Consider the following 16,862-nt stretch of genomic DNA (forward strand, 5'->3'; position numbering starts at 1 on the left):
TACGACTTTGTGTAAAATCACACGAAAGTGGTGTAGCATTCTTTATTTGTCTTTTCACCAATAAAAAAGAGCCACGACGATTCGTAATGATTTGTACCATTTCCCTTCCTATTACATACTGCAAAGCATCACTCATCCCTGTTTATCAAATTCGATTAAACTAAATTAGACATTACCAAAATTAATCACCTTCATCATTAGGAGACTATAATAGAAGTTTATCTGAATTTCTATAATCAAGTACTCAAATTTTCTACTGACTTTATTTGAAATGTCAAATTAGTTTCGAAATTGGGTCACTTAATATATTAAGTCTGAGTGCGTGAGATACTTCTTACATCAATTCAGTCAATGATTAAATGCTAAGTGTGATTCTAAATACACTTTTAAAAAATTGTATTGCTTAATTTTCATAATTTTTAATTAAATTAATCAAACTGGAGGAATTATTATGTGAAATGGTGAATAGATTTATTTTTCATAAACTAGGCTATAAGCAAGGTGTTCACAAAATTTTACAAAGCCTGGAACAATATCATTGTAGTAAAAGCATTTTACATAATTTACCATATCTAAGACATGACTATCAATATCATTGTCCGATTAAGCTTAGGAAGGATGATTCAAATAATGGTCATATAGTTGAGCTCACTTTTTTTAGTGAATATCAATAGTAACCAAGAAAGTAATTCTGTTATTTGAATTTGGAAAATAGTCATGAATATCGTTATTAGTTAGTCACTTAATGATTTCTCAAGTGGGAACTAAAGCATTTGGGATGAGTGGCAAGGTTCACCCAGGTAAAATATTGAGAAAATAAAATTAAATGATATTTGTTCATGAATTTTGAGATAATTATATTAAAGGCTTAAATATATTTTTGGTAGTTCACTGGTTGTGAATGACACGAAAGCCATGATTGGGTTGTGCGAGTTTGGATATAGAAAACATCTTTCAATAAGTGATGCACAACTCTAATGAGGTGGGGATGGGGATGGGTATGGCGGGCAGTGTGCAATTGAGACTTCATGGTTGGTGTTGGGCCTGATCTGGGTGGGTATTGTGGTGTTGGAGGTTGTGGTGATCTCTAGGGAAGAAGGATAGATATGGTGGCTACAAGTTGTGACACCGTGTTCGTGCACCTGAATGAGAGCATGATGGCAGTGTAAGCCGATGGAATAGGACGCGTCATGATATTGTATTGGCATCACGATTTGTGGTTTGGTGATGTGAGTCGTTGTTTGATGGTGGTGGTGGTGTGTGAAAAGCTTGCAGCAAAGAGGAAGAAGGAGGTGTAAAGAAAGAGCTTGCAAAGAAAATTTCTTACATGTAATCTCACTCAAGCAATGAGTACATGTGACACCACATGTCGTATATCAGCGTCTCTGATTAACGGTCACGTAAGCAATTAACGAATCCCGACTCATGGCAAAGACTAAAACAAAAAGTTAATACAAGTATAGGAATTAAACACGGGCATACATTGTATCTTCAAGTGACTTAACCAAGGGCCTAGACTTTTGGTTGAACTGTCACCCTCTGCGAGGGTTCAGTTCCTCAAATCTTGTATTTATCTAGCGGTCTACCATGTAATAGTTCCATCTCCTACGTGCATAGAACACATTTCCCTACTCACCAACAAAATTGCTCATTCTATTATTTACCCCAAAAAATGCTTCTTCTATTGCTAAAGAGAATTCTACGTCCTTAAACACTAGCCAGAATTTAGATATTTCCTTGCAGCAATGATACTGTAAATCAGGGCCTGTAGTTGATGGACATCAAGAATCTCATGAAGTATTCTTCTGGCATCTCAGAGTGGGAAAACCACCTTAGCATGTTTCTTAAGCTCCTATTCACATAAAGTTTTTTTCCACAACCTTCTTGAGCACCTCCAATTTTTGGATGACCTCTGGATTCAACAGATCTCTTGCTTCCCTAATGAGGGTACCTTCTCCACTCAAATGATAAGCATCCAACACACTCTTTATCCATGTGTGAAGCTTCTCTGGAGTCCTGAAAATGATAATGAGAAAAAACTATTGTAACTGAATTCTATTTGAAATTGTTTTATGCTCTGACATCTAATACTTACGTGTACAAGTTATCCACATCCGTTCCTTCAAGTTCTTCTCCAGGAGTAAATGCATCTTTGAGGGCAGATAGTTGCTCCTCAGGATCCTCAATTCGTATAAGATACTTGACTATTCTAATCTCTTTTGGCACGAGTCTCTGAAGATTTCCCACTGCAGTCTTGTATAAATGATAGAGGATATCTTTTACCTGCAAATAAATGTTTCATTTTACAAGCTAAATATAAGACAATAGGAAAAAGTAAGTATATTATACACAGTGAAAGAAAATTACGATATAGTTTTCTAGGTATTAGGATACCAATCTGAAATGAGTAGATTTGATATATTCACAAAACTAAATTGGAGCTGTGATTATGTTCAATCAACAAGATACTCATATATTGTAATAATATCACACAAGTCAAATTATTTTAAAGCATCATAAAAGTAGTTTGTCAACAGCAGATTCGTACCATTCCCCCCCTCTAAAAAAAATGGCATAAATATGTAAGCATGACTCATTAGCTTCTTATATCACCAAAAATATGCCATCTCTCCAATCTCTCTTTGCAAAAAATAAAAGCGGAAAGGAATTTAATTATGTTGCATTCTGTCGTAATCACATGCTAGTAAAATGAGATGGGTACACTGTTACCAACATTTTGTTATCTTTTTATTAGAAAATAAAATAAAAACAACAAACAACCAAACTTATCCACTTGGTTTTCTTCCCAACTGTGCATGTGCTGATGTGCATTGCAGCCTAAAGAAGCTATTCTGAAGTTGCAATAATCATTCAAAATTTCTTACCCTCCATGTTCATGAAATTAAAAAAGAAATGGCATACATAAAGGATACTGATGAGGTCACCATCAATTTACCTCATCTTTCATCATGTTCGACTCCTTGGAAGCTGACCAAGCTTTGGTGATCATCAATACCAATGTTGAATCAAGTTCTTTTTTTTCAGCCAAATTGTCTATCTTCCTGCAGGCAGCATCAAGCGAAGGAGAATTGATAATATCTTGAAATTTCAACTCTGCAGCTTGCAGCTTTTCAACGCTTTCAGTTGCAGCATCATAGGCTTGTACAGCTGCCAAGCATGCATTCCCAAGCTTTGCCAATTCTGGTCACACAAAAAACAAACATTATAGGATATAAAATGTAAAATTAATTAAAAATGCAAGTTTGAACTATCCCATGAAAGTAAAACACTTCTTAACAAGTGCCATCTACTGCATGATATTGGTTAACAATAAGAACTCCTCCCAGCCTAACCTAGACAAGATCCCAATGTTCTTCTAATTATGGCCTTATTTAAATTAAGCTTAATTTTCAAAAGCACATTTGCTTCTACAAATTGTCAGCTCCATACAGGTCGTAAACTTAATGTGTGACTGTAGAAAAGCACCACTATCTGGTTATTATCATAGAAAGAAAGAGAAGGAACAAATTTCTTAACTGAACAAACATGATATGACTTGACAATTTACCATACAAGAAAACTCAATGATACAATTCAGCAAAATAGGACACTCAATCCAAATAAGTTATATGAAACATCAACTTAGACAACTAAAAGCATGTGAAATGAAGTCCCACCATTTTGCTCTTCTTTGTTCTCATAGTAGGATTCAGCCACTGTATGAAAGTGAACAAAGAATTCTTCTGTAAAATCTTTACGACGCTTGGAGACAATCTCACTAATTCCTGAAGGATCCCGTCTTACCACCTCAAGAAGATCATTGTGTCTTTGCACATCCTCATCAATCTGCACAAGAGAAGCTCAATGTTAATAAATCAGCACAATCCCTATCCCTGTTTCTTATTCTCCCATTGATGTAGATCACAGTAAGATTGCACAACAAAAATACAACAAGAAGCTAGGAAACACAGATACAACTCGAACAAGGATGCAATACAACACAAACACAAAATACAAATGGTTTTAAAAATCATAAGACATAATATACTTACATTAAAACATATGAAATCAGTATAAATTTAACATAAAATCAAATCTTAAATGAAAAGAGAGAATCACAATCTTAAAAATTATCAGAGTTTTTATACAAGAACAAATAATCTTATCACACTAGATGGAGTCGACTGTATAGATCACATGCATTTGGACACCAGTGACTCTGTTAAAAAACAAATATCTAAGGAAACTTGTATAGATATAATATTTGTATTTTATAAATATAATAAAATACTATAATTCATCTAATTACTGTAATATTGTCGTATCATTGGTATAAGAGTTTAAGAATACAGTCAATACACATGACATGACTAGAGGGCCAGCAGCCAGACACTATATGTAGGCGCCTCTTTCCATGAGGATTCCAATCGTGATTCACCACTCTGCGAGAAACTAGACCCAACTCATACTACTATTTGAAAGTATTTGGAATTCCTTGGTAACCAAGTATTTTATGTACCATAAGTACTTTTGGTGTTGTTCTACGACTAGATTTGGAGTTTGACCTCGGTAATCCGCGTAATAAATGTTGTTTCCATTAAAGGCAAACAACAAGATGGAAATAAAAGAGACCTGTTTGAGCTTCCTCGCAAGGCGAAGCAGCTTCTCCTTCATGGCGGGATCCTCTTCAGCGGCATCGGCTCTTTCGAGACATCGGGCAAAAAAGTGCGGTCTGAGGTTGCTCCATTCTCTGCTGAAAGCCAACAACCTTCTCCAATGGGTTGGGGTGGGCTTGTCCACCATGAACACCCCAATCAGCTTGTCGCAAACTCGACGAATTCGGCTCTCCTCCAACACCTCAGCCTCAGCGGAACTGCCTTCACTCACACTCACACAGGGCTGCAACCCTCGTAATCCTGCTCCATAAAATCACAGTTAGCAGTTTGGAATTTGACAGCAGCTGAAATTTTTGGATGGTTGGTACTTACTCTCGATTTTGGGGAAGTTGAAGCGCGGGAACGGAAGGGAGGTTTTGAGGGGTAGCGAATAGGGTGTGGGAATAGAGAGGCTGCGTGAGGGGAGAATCGCGTTGGCAGTGCATAACAACTCCATCTGGTTCAGAGGGAAGACCAAATCACTAACTAGCCCTTGCTGTCTTCTACTCTCAATGAGATGAGGGAGAAGCAGGGTTTACACTTTACAATCTCTAGTGTCTAGAATGCAATTTTTTAAGCTTTTTCATTTCTTGGGGATTTTTTTTAGTCAACATTTCTGGAATTTTCTAAAAATTAAAATTTTGAAATTTTTTTCTCCACGATTTTTTTTTAATTTGTTTCAAGAACCATAATAATGGGACACGTGTATGAATGATATTTATTAGTCCAGTTAAAATGAAGTATATAGGCCAAGGATATAGTCGCTTGGTTAAACAATATGCGTAAGATTTTTTATTTATTTATTTTACAAACGTGGATGAATTTATTATAAAAATTTTAATACTTTAAGCTTAATTCATACCAATAAAAAAAAGTATAAGACCAAGGATGAAATCCATCACATTTTAAAAATATGAAAATTAAAATTATTATTTTTAAAATGTAATCATCTTAAGGGGACTTAAAATATATTTTATTCTGAAATTTAATATACACAAAAAGGTATATATTTAAACAAATAATTGACTAAATTTACTCATAAAATAAATTAATCTCTCCTTGCATTAAATATTTGACAAACATTCATCACTACATGAGTATTTGAATACTTTAAATTTCAATATTGATCTAATGGAGCAAGACAGAGTCTTGTATTTCACGAGTCATTGGTTCAAATTCTTTGGTCTCACCATACCAAATCACTTGTAGATTTGTAGTTGTGTTTTAAACTTCATGTCTTGTAATTACAATACAAGGGCATGTATGGCGAGAAAGAAAAAAAACTATTGAGAAATAAGATAAATGAAAATAAAATGAGTTACAATAGTTGAAAAATATTGTTAAAATAAAAGTGTTTCATTTAAGAAAAATATAAAATAATTAAAAAACACATGGTATTTTTTCCTTAAACCATCGTGAGCCATGAATATGTTGTCATCGTTCATTTTTTTTCACTTATACCTTTTTATTTCTCTTCCTATCTACTTATTATCTACCAAGTACATTATAAGAAATGAAATATAGACTAAGAAGAGGTCATGTGATGCACTTTTTTTTTAATGAATAAGTTTTAGTAATATGATTCAATGATATCAAGTTATCAACCGTTAAAATTTGGTACAAGTCATTATACTTGAAGTTAAGATATCTTATTTCATTTCATTCCTTCTAAATTCCATAAATCCAAACAACTTTAAAATCATTTCAAGTTCAATGTTCTTCACTTCTTTCCTCCCTATTTTAATTGCTATCCAATGTTAAGGAACTTTAGTGTATTATAATCAATTTTCTTACTATCAAAGCCATGACAAGTGAAAAACTCTCATTATGTTATACCAATTCAACTTAGGAAATTTTATCCAAACTAGTGTATGATCAACTTTAGTTGAAGGTGAAACAAATTATAGAGTCGAATGTGTTTTTGTCATATAATATGATAGAAGATCATCCATACACTCTTCAAGATTATTTTCTATTTATTTTTTATTAGATCACTTTTTATCAATTAAAAATAATTACTACTCACCCTCATAATGTCAAATCCTACCTTGAGACCTTATATCCCTAGCAATTTTCCCTTCATGGCACAATAACCAATATTTATTTCTAACAACTTAGATCACTAATGCATCTCACCATGTGCTACATGCCTTTTGAAACACCTTGTCATCTAGGTAAAGCTTTGGAAGTATTTTACTACTTTATTTTCATATTTACACTCAATCTTGACAAGACCTTGTTGTGAAATTCTATAAGTTAATCTTAGATTATTACCATTTAAAAAGATATTTCAATTAAAATTATATCTTTTTCACATGTATCTCTTTTAATCTTTAGAAATAATTATGTTTGATATACTATTAATACTAAACACTTATATAGTCAGATTTAAATCTTAATTTATCATCTTTACAGTTTACTTTTCAAATAATATCTATATAATTAACTAGTTATAATTATTATTTTTTATCTTAAATATAACTTTTGAAGTAACTTGAATAAAATCCAATAAAATTTTATACATGAGAATTTATGATTGAATTATATTATACCAAATACATTTTAATTAAATATATTTAAAAAAAGTTGTTTCATATATTTTTTTTTTCCAGAATGACAGAGGCTAGGGTGAATCACTATAACATGTGGCTTATAATGGTCTAGTAATTGATGACCCTTGGATATAATACACAATATTGAATGGTGTGGATGAGTAGTTGCTACTTTTTTTTTACAGATTTATTATTTATCATTAATTATTAATTAAATAAAGATATGAAATCTTATTATTTGTAGTTGACCAAATTGCCCCATTTAGTGCACAGTAATTTCAATCATCAGATTCGGAACCATGTTTACGACTATACAATATACACACATTTTATTATTTTAACAATTCTTCCGCCGCAGAAACCGGTTAGGCGATTTCCGGCCGCCTGGGGCGACGGTGCTTCCACTTTTATTCCCCTCTCTTCCTCTTCTACTCATGCTTCCCCGTCTCCACCGCTCTCGTTTTCTTCTTGAAGCTTTCTCTGACTCCGCACTCGATCTCCCCCTCAGGCGCCACCACGCCGCCGCCGCCGGCCTCCACTGCCCAGCTACGGTTTTTATCCCTGTAAGACTACCATTCATCGAAGGACAAAAATGTTATTTCCTATTTATAAAATTTAATTATTAAAATAAAATAAGTAAAATTAAGGGGACTACCGTAAACTACATTCTCTGGTGGTGCACAGGAGAATCCGTAGAATATTTATCCAATTTTAATTTTAACTGAAACCGCAGTCCGCAGCCACCCATACTCAGAATAGACTACAACGGTGATTTCTGCAAGGGCTTTTCCCCCTTCTGAAACAGCTTCACTTTCTTAAAGAGGTAGATAGATAGTACGTACTCCTTTGTTCAAGTTTTCGTTTTTCTTTAGTTTGTTTGTAATTAATTCACGTTCTTAGGATTTTCATTCTAGACTGGAACCTCGTGCATGTGCTATGATATTTAATCATTCTTCTCTATTGTTTTCATAAATGGTTTGCACTTGACAGGTTTTTTATTTGTGGACACCTATTTCTGAATTTTGGACTTGGATTGAATTGAATTTCCCATTGCAGTGTTTGTTGTATAATTACTTGTCTAGGAATCGTGATTCTATAACATACTTTACTGTTACCTTTTTCTTTTGCTGCAAAATATAACAAATATAGTTATGAGTGGCAGTTTCTGTAGTTGGGGTGGCTAGCAATGGAAGTTTTGCTGCCAAAACTTCCTTCTTTCAAATTTCCAAGTGCCACTTATTGCTGCTCGATCACTAGTAGGAGCTCTTCATATGTCAGATTTGGGTTCCGTCGTGTATCTGTTTGTGCATCAACTGTCAATGAAACAGTAGCTGAACCTACAGTTGGTTCCTCTTCTTTGGGTCACTCCACGCGACCCCATTTCCCTATACTTCACCAGGTATCTATTTCCTCTTCTTATCTTCAATTTTATTTTCCTAGATGCAGCCTATGAATGTTTGGTAGTGTATTGGGTAATCAAGGTTCAAATTTTCATTTAGATTATTCTGTTATGAATTTAATGCTACTTGATGGATGGACAAAGCAATGACCCTCTTAAACATAAGAAGAATAAAGGCAGTAGGGATTGAACTCTCGAGCGCTGAGCACTTAGTTATAGAGGGTCAAGATTCATCCCCCAAACTTTGCTCAATCAATGTCTCAATAAGTGTTGTAGAATGCATGTGTAACTATTTCGTGTGTGCCTTGTGTTTTTCTGTGAGAAATATGTTGGCTTATTGGATGAAGTATATACATTTTTGCCAAACCAAAGTCAAAGTTGAAATATCCAATCCTCATATCTAGTATCATACTATGCCCTACTCTCAGTAAAAAATTTTGCCTTGATGTCTCTATGCAAAGTAGACCTGGAATTCACGAGTTGCATATCTGGCATTTGGTATGTTTTTTTTGGTACATATTATGAAGTTATGATACTTTAACTCCCTCCACAGGAAGTAAATGGCTCAAAACTTGTTTACTTAGACAATGCAGCAACTTCTCAGAAGCCCACCACTGTGTTGAAGGCATTGCAAAACTATTATGAAGCTTACAATTCAAATGTGCATCGGGGCATACATTTCTTGAGGTACTTATCATGTAATTTTTGGAATCACATATGCAATTTTGGAGACACTTTATTTTAATTTCCTTCCTCCCTTACTGCATTTATTGGGAGGTCAATACACATACAATTTATATCTATTATTACTTAAACAGCCAAATGCTTTATTGTATAATTGTTTATGGATGTAGTGCAAAGGCCACAGATGAGTATGAATCGGCTAGAAGGAAAGTTGCGTCTTTTATAAATGCCACTGATTCCAGAGAGATTATATTCACAAAAAATGCTTCTGAAGCTATCAATCTTGTTGCCTATTCTTGGGGGCTGTCAAACTTAAAACCAGATGATGAGGTATTTCATTGTAGATTAATATTTTGATGAATTTCAGTTCACTTAATTGTTTAACAAAATTTGAGGTTATTTTATGCATCTTCTTAAAACTTGGAAAGAGTATTAAGGTTTCATTGAATTTGTCAAAAATAGCTTTTAAGTAGAAATTTTTAATAGCCAGATGAGACATTGGGATTCTTTCTAATCATTTAATTCTATCTTTCTACATTAGCATAATGATCTTTGTTTATACTGCCACTATCTCCAAATTGTGTCCTTGCAATTATTACAGATCATACTTACAGTTGCTGAACATCACAGTGCGATTGTTCCTTGGCAAATAGTAGCTCAAAAAACAGGGGCTGTTTTGAATTTTGTGGATCTAAACCAAGATGAAATTCCAGACATAGACAAATTGAAAGAAATGCTCTCAAGGAAGACCAAAATAGTTGTTGTCCATCATGTTTCAAATGTGCTTGGTATGTTTCTCATCATGATTGTTCACCTTGATTATTCCAATTTACTTAATGATACCTTGAATTTATGCTGTTGAAAATCATGTGCATCTTGGGTTAATTTTGTAGTTTTTCTTTTTCAACATTGATGCCGTTGGTTATTAGCAGCTTTCTAAAATCCCTGATTATATCACAAAAAGGTCACTAGGTTTTGAAGGCCTCTATACTGGTTTCAACAATGTTTTCCCACCTTGAAGTTATACTAATCTGTGAGCTAACATTGTGCAAAATGTTCTCTTGAACTTGGGCTGGACTAAACTCAACCCTAAAAACTTGTTCAAGAGGTGAGGATTGCCCAAACCTTTATAAGCTGTAGAATATATAGACTGTGAGAAATCAACACCTCCTGCATGCCTTGGATTGGACAGCTAAGTGTGGAAATTGTACAATTGATTTTTTTTATTGCATTGTCGACTGTCGAGTAGGGCCAGGTAGATTGCATTGGGAAAGCCGTGGGGTTAGGTAGACTTTGATACAATCTTGAATTTGAGTTTGGTTAAGTCAATCCCAAAAGTTAAATCATGAGGTAAGGATTGCCCAAACCTTTATGAGCTCTACTTTGATCATATCTATAGTTGATGTGAGATCTCAACATATTCTAACGTTTGATTAGCATTTAATTGTGTTTCCACCTTGAATGTAAATCTGATTTTCTTTTTGACTGATTAATTTCTGCATATGAGAAATTTCAAATTAGCTTTAGATAAGCATATGATCCTTTCTGGATGAGCTTGAAGGAATGTGTATTTTTAAAATTCTACTATGTACCTGAAACTGAAAATCCTGCTATACCCTATAAGAAATTTATCTCACTTGGGAACCAGATGCAATTGTTATGCTTGTGCAAGAGCCTTTAATTTTTTAAATTTATTTTTTTGGTGTTGTTTTAAGAATCTATAAATTCCAGTCTTTAAAAAGGACTTAGATATAAATGGTCACTATGAAGAATTGGTTTTTGACAGAACTTAATGATATTATTTAATCCACATGACTCACCTGGTGGGGAAGGGCTTTGGTTGCTGTTGTTGTTCTAAGAACTATATAGATCTTAAATTTTTGAAGTATCTCATATGAAGATATTATGTATGAATGTTCAAGATACTTAGAGAGTGATGCTGCATATCATATGGATCATTAAATAGTTAAATTGCTAGCAATAAGGTGCTGCTTAAGAATCAGAGTGGTGGATATTTTAGTTGTTAGCAGAGCCTTTGAAAATTAATTAATGATTGACAAATTGGGTAGATTGAATGAAACGTAACTTCAACATGTAAGCAGTTTTAATGATCTGAACTAGAAAGCAGGTCTCTGGTGGCATAACTTAATAGTTCAAATTGAAGAAAACGTTTTAGATATTAAAAAGAAAAAGAAATCTATATTCAGGCCTACTTCTCCTTAGGCATTAGTGATACAAACTGGTTCAAGGGGACTTTTATTGAAAAAAATGGAAGAAAGGAAAAATCCTCCAGGTAATTCAAGGAGCCTGGACCCTCCCAACACAAACTGATCAATCTATTGCCTCTCCCTCTAACTACCAATCCCATTTATAATTTTGCCAATAAAAAAAAAAAACTAATCCTATTTATATTCTGTCCTCATAACGAACAAAACTTCCATTATTTATTCTGTTACAATTCACAGGGGTTTAATTCCCTGTTGTACATCTCTTCTAACCAAAACATTCTCAGATGGAGGTTTCTTATTGATACTCCTATCAATTTGATGTAGAGGAGAGTTTATGCCAGAAAGTTAGATTTCGTATTTCACATCCCGCATACATGAAACTTGTGCTCCTGCATCAATCCCATCAGATTGGGAAGAGCAGTCCGTCCCATTCACAGTGTAGACAAACTGAGCACTGATATCCATATTTGAAAACTAGATGGAACCAGCCGGTCCAACCAAAAAACCAGTGAATAGGTTCAGCGTAAGGTCCAATAAACCACAAATGAATATTACTGAGACTTGGTATGACCTTAAAAACAATAGAACTTAGTGCATATATGAATTATCATAACATCCCCCCATTTTAGCACTCTTTCTTTGCCTTTTTGATCTGTAATTTTTTCTTAGTTATAAAGGTAATACTTGTTACTCACTTCTAGAATGTATAGAAGAAATGAATGAGATTTCACATATTTTGTTCTCTGCTTTTATGTAGCTTCTGTTCTTCCTATTAGAGATATTGCACAATGGGCACATGATGTTGGAGCAAAAGTTCTTGTAGATGCTTGTCAGAGTGTTCCACACATGATGGTTGATGTCCAGAGCCTTAATGCTGATTTTCTTGTGGCTTCTTCTCACAAGGTAGGATTGTTTACTTGTTTTTAAACTGTAACTGTTACGAAATAGTAATATGTTATCAAATGTGTTTCAGATGTGTGGGCCTACAGGCATTGGATTCTTATACGGTAAAATAGACCTCTTGTCTTCCATGCCTCCATTTTTGGGTAAGTTATTGGATGTGGTTACCTATATCTTCCAATCAAATAGGAACAACTAACTAAAATGCAATAAAATAAAAGAAGAGGTTGTTTGGTTTGAGCAAGTATTTTTTTTCATTTTCAATTTTAATTAAAAAAATGCCACCTTGTTCTCAGTTCTCACTTTGTTTTCTATTTTCAAAGTTTTGTATAGAAACAATGCAAACTTGTAATTGTTTTTTCTTTTCACTTTTTCCAATACAAACTTTTGAAAATAGAAAGCAAAGTGAAACAAGGTTGCTTTTTATGTTTTTAATTAAAAGTGATAGAAGAAAATAAAAACAGACGTTTTCTCATGCTAAACAGCCCCGTCAAAGTTCCTGTTTGGTTTTGCACTGTGTTAATAAGATTGTCTTTTGAAGTTAATGTATTGCTGGTAACTTCTGCCTTCACTTCTTTTAGGTGGTGGTGAAATGATTTCCGATGTATATCTTGATCATTCAACTTATGCTGAACCTCCATCCAGGTTTGTGAACTTTTTTTACTTTGAGTTAGGCTCAGCTGATCTTAATAGAAAATCTACGTTGGCTTGGGAGAGATCATATGTTTGATTGCCAATGTACAAAAGAAAATATAAGAGCATTAATGCATGGTTAATAGTTTCATTTCTTTTGTGGCTTTAAAATTTACTCGCTAGTAGACTCCGTCACTCCCCAATTTACCTTGACTTTTCAATTCACTTGCAAGTTAGCTTGGAATTATCATATATTAAGCTTTGGTGTCTCCTGCAATACATTAGTAAAGAAGATAACAGGTGATTCTTTTGAAGAATTTTGAAAATTGAAAATGGATATACAGAAAATACTTTAGAAGAAATTTCAGGTTAGGAAGACATTTTGAGTTGTCTAGCGATATTCTCCTTTGTGCTTTTTGTAAGTTTATTCTTCATCTTATTCGCTTCTAGTTAATAAAAATTTTCACTTCCTCATTTTACTTTGCCTGCCACTTGCTGCAAGACTATTATGATTTGGTGTTGGTTATTGATGTTTTGAAACCCATAAGATTCTTTGACCTAAATAAAAGGATTTTTTCAACCATTTAAGTGATTGTTATTAATAGTAGTCAAGTGATAGAAACAGTTTTTGTGACTTATCTTGGGACTCTTACTCTGATGGTTTGTTTATTTTCTAACTTTAGATATAACCATTAGTAATGTCTGGCCTCATGCATAGCCATTTTCTTCCTTCCTGTAGTGATAGTTTCTCTCTACTATTGTTGCATACCATCAATTACATGTATCGTATTATTTAACTGTCCTAGATTTGAGGCTGGAACACCAGCTATCGGGGAAGCAATTGGTTTAGGAGCAGCCATTGATTACTTATCTGGGATTGGTATGCAAACTATACATGATTATGAGGTAAGTGTGCATCTAAATAGTATGTATTGTTTAAATACCAAAATAACTTGTAGTTAAACTCATACCTGCCACACAGATTGGACTTCAATTGTACTAATCATGTTTAACTTGATTAGCAGACGAGAACAACTAAATAGTCTGCAAAAGCAAAATCTAAAAGCATCAGTCAACTGGACCTAGATTTTCATTTTTTATCATCCTCACTGTTTTACTTCTTCAAATACTACTTTTTTTTATTATTGTAATTTTCCTTATTTGATGCCTCAATCTTATTATTATCATTGTCAAAACAATGCTATCCTTGTCCCTCTATCCTTCAATATCATCAAAACATTGTAATATGATTGTGATCACCTATCACATAGCTAAGCTAACTTATTTGAAGCAAAAAAGATTCTTTTGTTTATTTCATGATAACAAGAAGTGATAGAAAATAGAAACTAATGGCAAAGCAAACATGCCAGTATAGGTCAACGTTTTTGTTTACTCACCAATAAAATTTGTTATCATGGTTTTCATTAAAATGAGATGATTTATACTCTTATTCTGTGAACAATATGTTACTAAACATCAATTTTCATAGGTGGAGCTCGGTAGATATCTGTATGAGAGGCTTCTTTCAGTCCCAAATATTCGCATCTATGGGCCAGCACCTTCAGAAAAAGTCGAACGAGCTGCCCTTTGCTCTTTCAATGTTGAGAATTTGCACCCTACTGATCTTGCAACACTTCTGGATCAACAGGTAAATGGATAAAAGACTATCCCTGGATATGTGCATTTTCTGGAAGAATTTGGGATAACTGTTGTACATGTTTGGAAACTTTCCTTCTTGAACTGTAATTAACATATAGTGTATCATTTCAGCATGGAGTGGCTATCAGATCAGGTCACCACTGTGCCCAACCCCTCCATCGCTATTTAGGTGTCAGCTCAAGTGCACGGGCTAGTCTCTATTTCTATAACACAAAGGAGGATGTAGACAACTTTATCCATGCCCTCAATGACACAGTCAGCTTTTTCAATTCATTGATGTAACTGAAATGTATTTTTATGTATATTATATTTTGTTTATACACGAATGAGAGGGTTGGCTTAGTTGGTAGGACAAACTGCATCAATGAAATGTTCTTGAATTTCATTCTTCCTGTTCATATCATTGGCTGGTAATAGGCATCCACTAATTGCAGTATTGCAACCTATCTACCTCCTGAATTTTTGTGTAAAGAAAATGCTCTTAACGCACTAAATTTTTCCCCCTCTTGATGTTGGAAGGTGAATGTTGTATCCACTTTTACTTCGACAGGAATCACATGATGCATACTTGTGCTTATTTGTAGAATCAATTTTAACCATTGAACATAGGATGCGGGATGCATGTTTAAATTAATCTTAATCAGAGATGTTGCAATAGTAATAGTATGTGTGCATAACAGAAGGGAATAATTATTAAAGTAAAAAACAAGGCTGTAATCTGATACATTTTTTTTTTCTAATTCAGTTATATAACAAGACTAAATTTGTATTAATATCAAAGCCATGTATCGCCGAAGGCAATTTGTAACACCCTCATTTTGAATTTTTTTTTTTTTTTTAAACTTTTACCCGCTGCATGTGAAGAACTTCCTAATGGTGCTTGTAGGCTTGTAGCAAGTGTTTAGGAGGAAGATCAAAATATATGTCTCTTTTCATTTTGGTTCAGGCTTGGAGATTGAGGTAGGGGGATCTTCCTAGTTCACTTTAAAGCTTGTGGTCAAGTAGGTTTTCTCAAAAGTAGTAGAAATTTTGTGCTAATTCATATCTTATTCAATTATTACTGCATGAAGTTTCTTGGCTGCATATTGAATCTGTTTGTTTGATGGTGAGATGATTCTTAAAAAAAATGATTCCTTGACTCCAATACCATAAATTTCGTGGTGGATAACCTTGCAAACTGAAGAGATAAGTGTCAAGTCGTATTATTCTATTGGGAAACAAAGGTTGATACTGGTTTTAAATAGCGTTTCCGCAACTACAATTGTAGTCACAATGTCAAAGTATTTTGATTCATCATAATGCAACCACAACCGTAATTGCAGCCGCATTAGTCACAGTTTTCTGCAATATAAAGGTTTTCTGATTCACCACAATTGCAACTGCGACCACGATTGATAGTATTAGTTACTTGCTGTTCCCTGGCCCGAATATAGTTACTGCCTGCTATTACATTCAAATTTAGAATAAATTTAGTGCTTTAGGTGGTGGTGATTCTCTACTTTAACTCGGTGTGTTTATGGGGAAATGTTTGGTTGTTCATCTTAAAATGCATGTGAAGTGTTGGTAGATCCTGGAACTAGTTGCTGTTTGAATTTATCACTGTGGTACCAAGGGAAGTGGGGTCCATTTCTGCTTGACGTTGGGTTTCAAGTTGGAATAGTAGTTTACAAACTAGGTAAGGTGTTATTTGAAAAGGTGAGATTTCACTACTTAGCCTATGATTACTTACTAGCTAGCAACTAAGAAGAGTTTTCTGTTTTCATGTGCCAATGCTGAACTGAGGAGTTTGATGTTGAATTTCGTGGTATAATGGAGGGATACATGTGCTTTATGCTAAATGTTATAAAGTATGTAAAAGCATAATAGGATTGTATCACTAGATTCATGAGTAGCTACTAGAAAACTATGGAATCAATTTCTGACTAGTTGGATGCCATTGAACCGTGAATTAAGATAATCTGCATAATTTTGATTCATATAGTTAGTAGATACCGAATTTACTAAAGATATTATATATTTCAAGTATGATAAGACTATTCCATCTATCTAATTTAGTGTAAGAGTCATGCTTGATGATAAATACTGCAAGTAGTATAAATAAGGATACATCATTGAACTTGTAAATGCCTGATAGAAACCATACAATCCTTTT

General features: G+C 33.9%; 2 protein-coding genes across 6 annotated transcripts; one reads left to right on the forward strand and one right to left on the reverse strand.

The window, feature by feature from the left end:
• Positions 1-1,436: 1,436 nt before the first annotated feature.
• On the reverse strand, positions 1,437-5,239 carry LOC100787345 (uncharacterized protein At4g37920). The gene is made up of 6 exons (XM_003535001.5): positions 4,989-5,239; positions 4,633-4,916; positions 3,678-3,846; positions 2,957-3,201; positions 2,096-2,283; positions 1,437-2,016 (listed from the first exon to the last, which is right to left on the reverse strand). The coding sequence occupies exons 1-6, from the start codon at positions 5,110-5,112 to the stop codon at positions 1,857-1,859; spliced, it is 1,170 nt and encodes a 389-aa protein (XP_003535049.1). The 5' UTR covers positions 5,113-5,239; the 3' UTR covers positions 1,437-1,856.
• Positions 5,240-7,483: 2,244 nt separating this feature from the next.
• LOC100500160 (cysteine desulfurase-like protein) lies at positions 7,484-15,220 on the forward strand. Of its 5 annotated transcripts, none has more exons than XM_041004775.1 (12): positions 7,506-7,770; positions 7,892-8,030; positions 8,370-8,606; positions 9,160-9,293; positions 9,461-9,620; positions 9,892-10,078; positions 12,276-12,421; positions 12,492-12,564; positions 13,000-13,063; positions 13,858-13,957; positions 14,541-14,699; positions 14,822-15,095. In XM_041004775.1, the coding sequence occupies exons 3-12, from the start codon at positions 8,394-8,396 to the stop codon at positions 14,990-14,992; spliced, it is 1,407 nt and encodes a 468-aa protein (XP_040860709.1). In that variant the 5' UTR covers positions 7,506-7,770; positions 7,892-8,030; positions 8,370-8,393; the 3' UTR covers positions 14,993-15,095. The 5 variants fall into 5 exon arrangements, with proteins under 5 accessions (XP_006586635.1, XP_040860709.1, XP_025985634.1 ...); XM_026129849.2 differs by having other exon boundaries at positions 7,534-7,770; positions 7,941-8,041; XM_006586571.4 differs by having other exon boundaries at positions 7,535-7,770; positions 7,941-8,030.
• Positions 15,221-16,862: the final 1,642 nt, after the last annotated feature.

The sequence above is a fragment of the Glycine max genome, chromosome 9 (genome assembly GCF_000004515.6).
Source record: "Glycine max cultivar Williams 82 chromosome 9, Glycine_max_v4.0, whole genome shotgun sequence".
Classification (NCBI taxonomy): domain Eukaryota; kingdom Viridiplantae; phylum Streptophyta; class Magnoliopsida; order Fabales; family Fabaceae; genus Glycine; species Glycine max.

Bases quoted from the DNA above. Each gene is read 5' to 3' on its own strand.
- LOC100500160 (XM_006586572.4), top strand. From the start codon at position 8,394: ATGGAAGTTTTGCTGCCAAAACTTCCTTCTTTCAAATTTCCAAGTGCC. The intron at 12,565-12,999 runs GTAAGTTATTGG...CACTTCTTTTAG, and splicing joins TTCCATGCCTCCATTTTTGG to GTGGTGGTGAAATGATTTCC. The intron at 14,700-14,821 runs GTAAATGGATAA...GTATCATTTCAG, and splicing joins CAACACTTCTGGATCAACAG to CATGGAGTGGCTATCAGATC.
- LOC100787345 (XM_003535001.5), bottom strand. From the start codon at position 5,112: ATGGAGTTGTTATGCACTGCCAACGCGATTCTCCCCTCACGCAGCCTC. The intron at 3,847-4,632 runs GTCTCTTTTATT...TCTCTTGTGCAG, and splicing joins TTGCGAGGAAGCTCAAACAG to ATTGATGAGGATGTGCAAAG. The intron at 3,202-3,677 runs GTGGGACTTCAT...TTGTGTGACCAG, and splicing joins GAACAAAGAAGAGCAAAATG to AATTGGCAAAGCTTGGGAAT.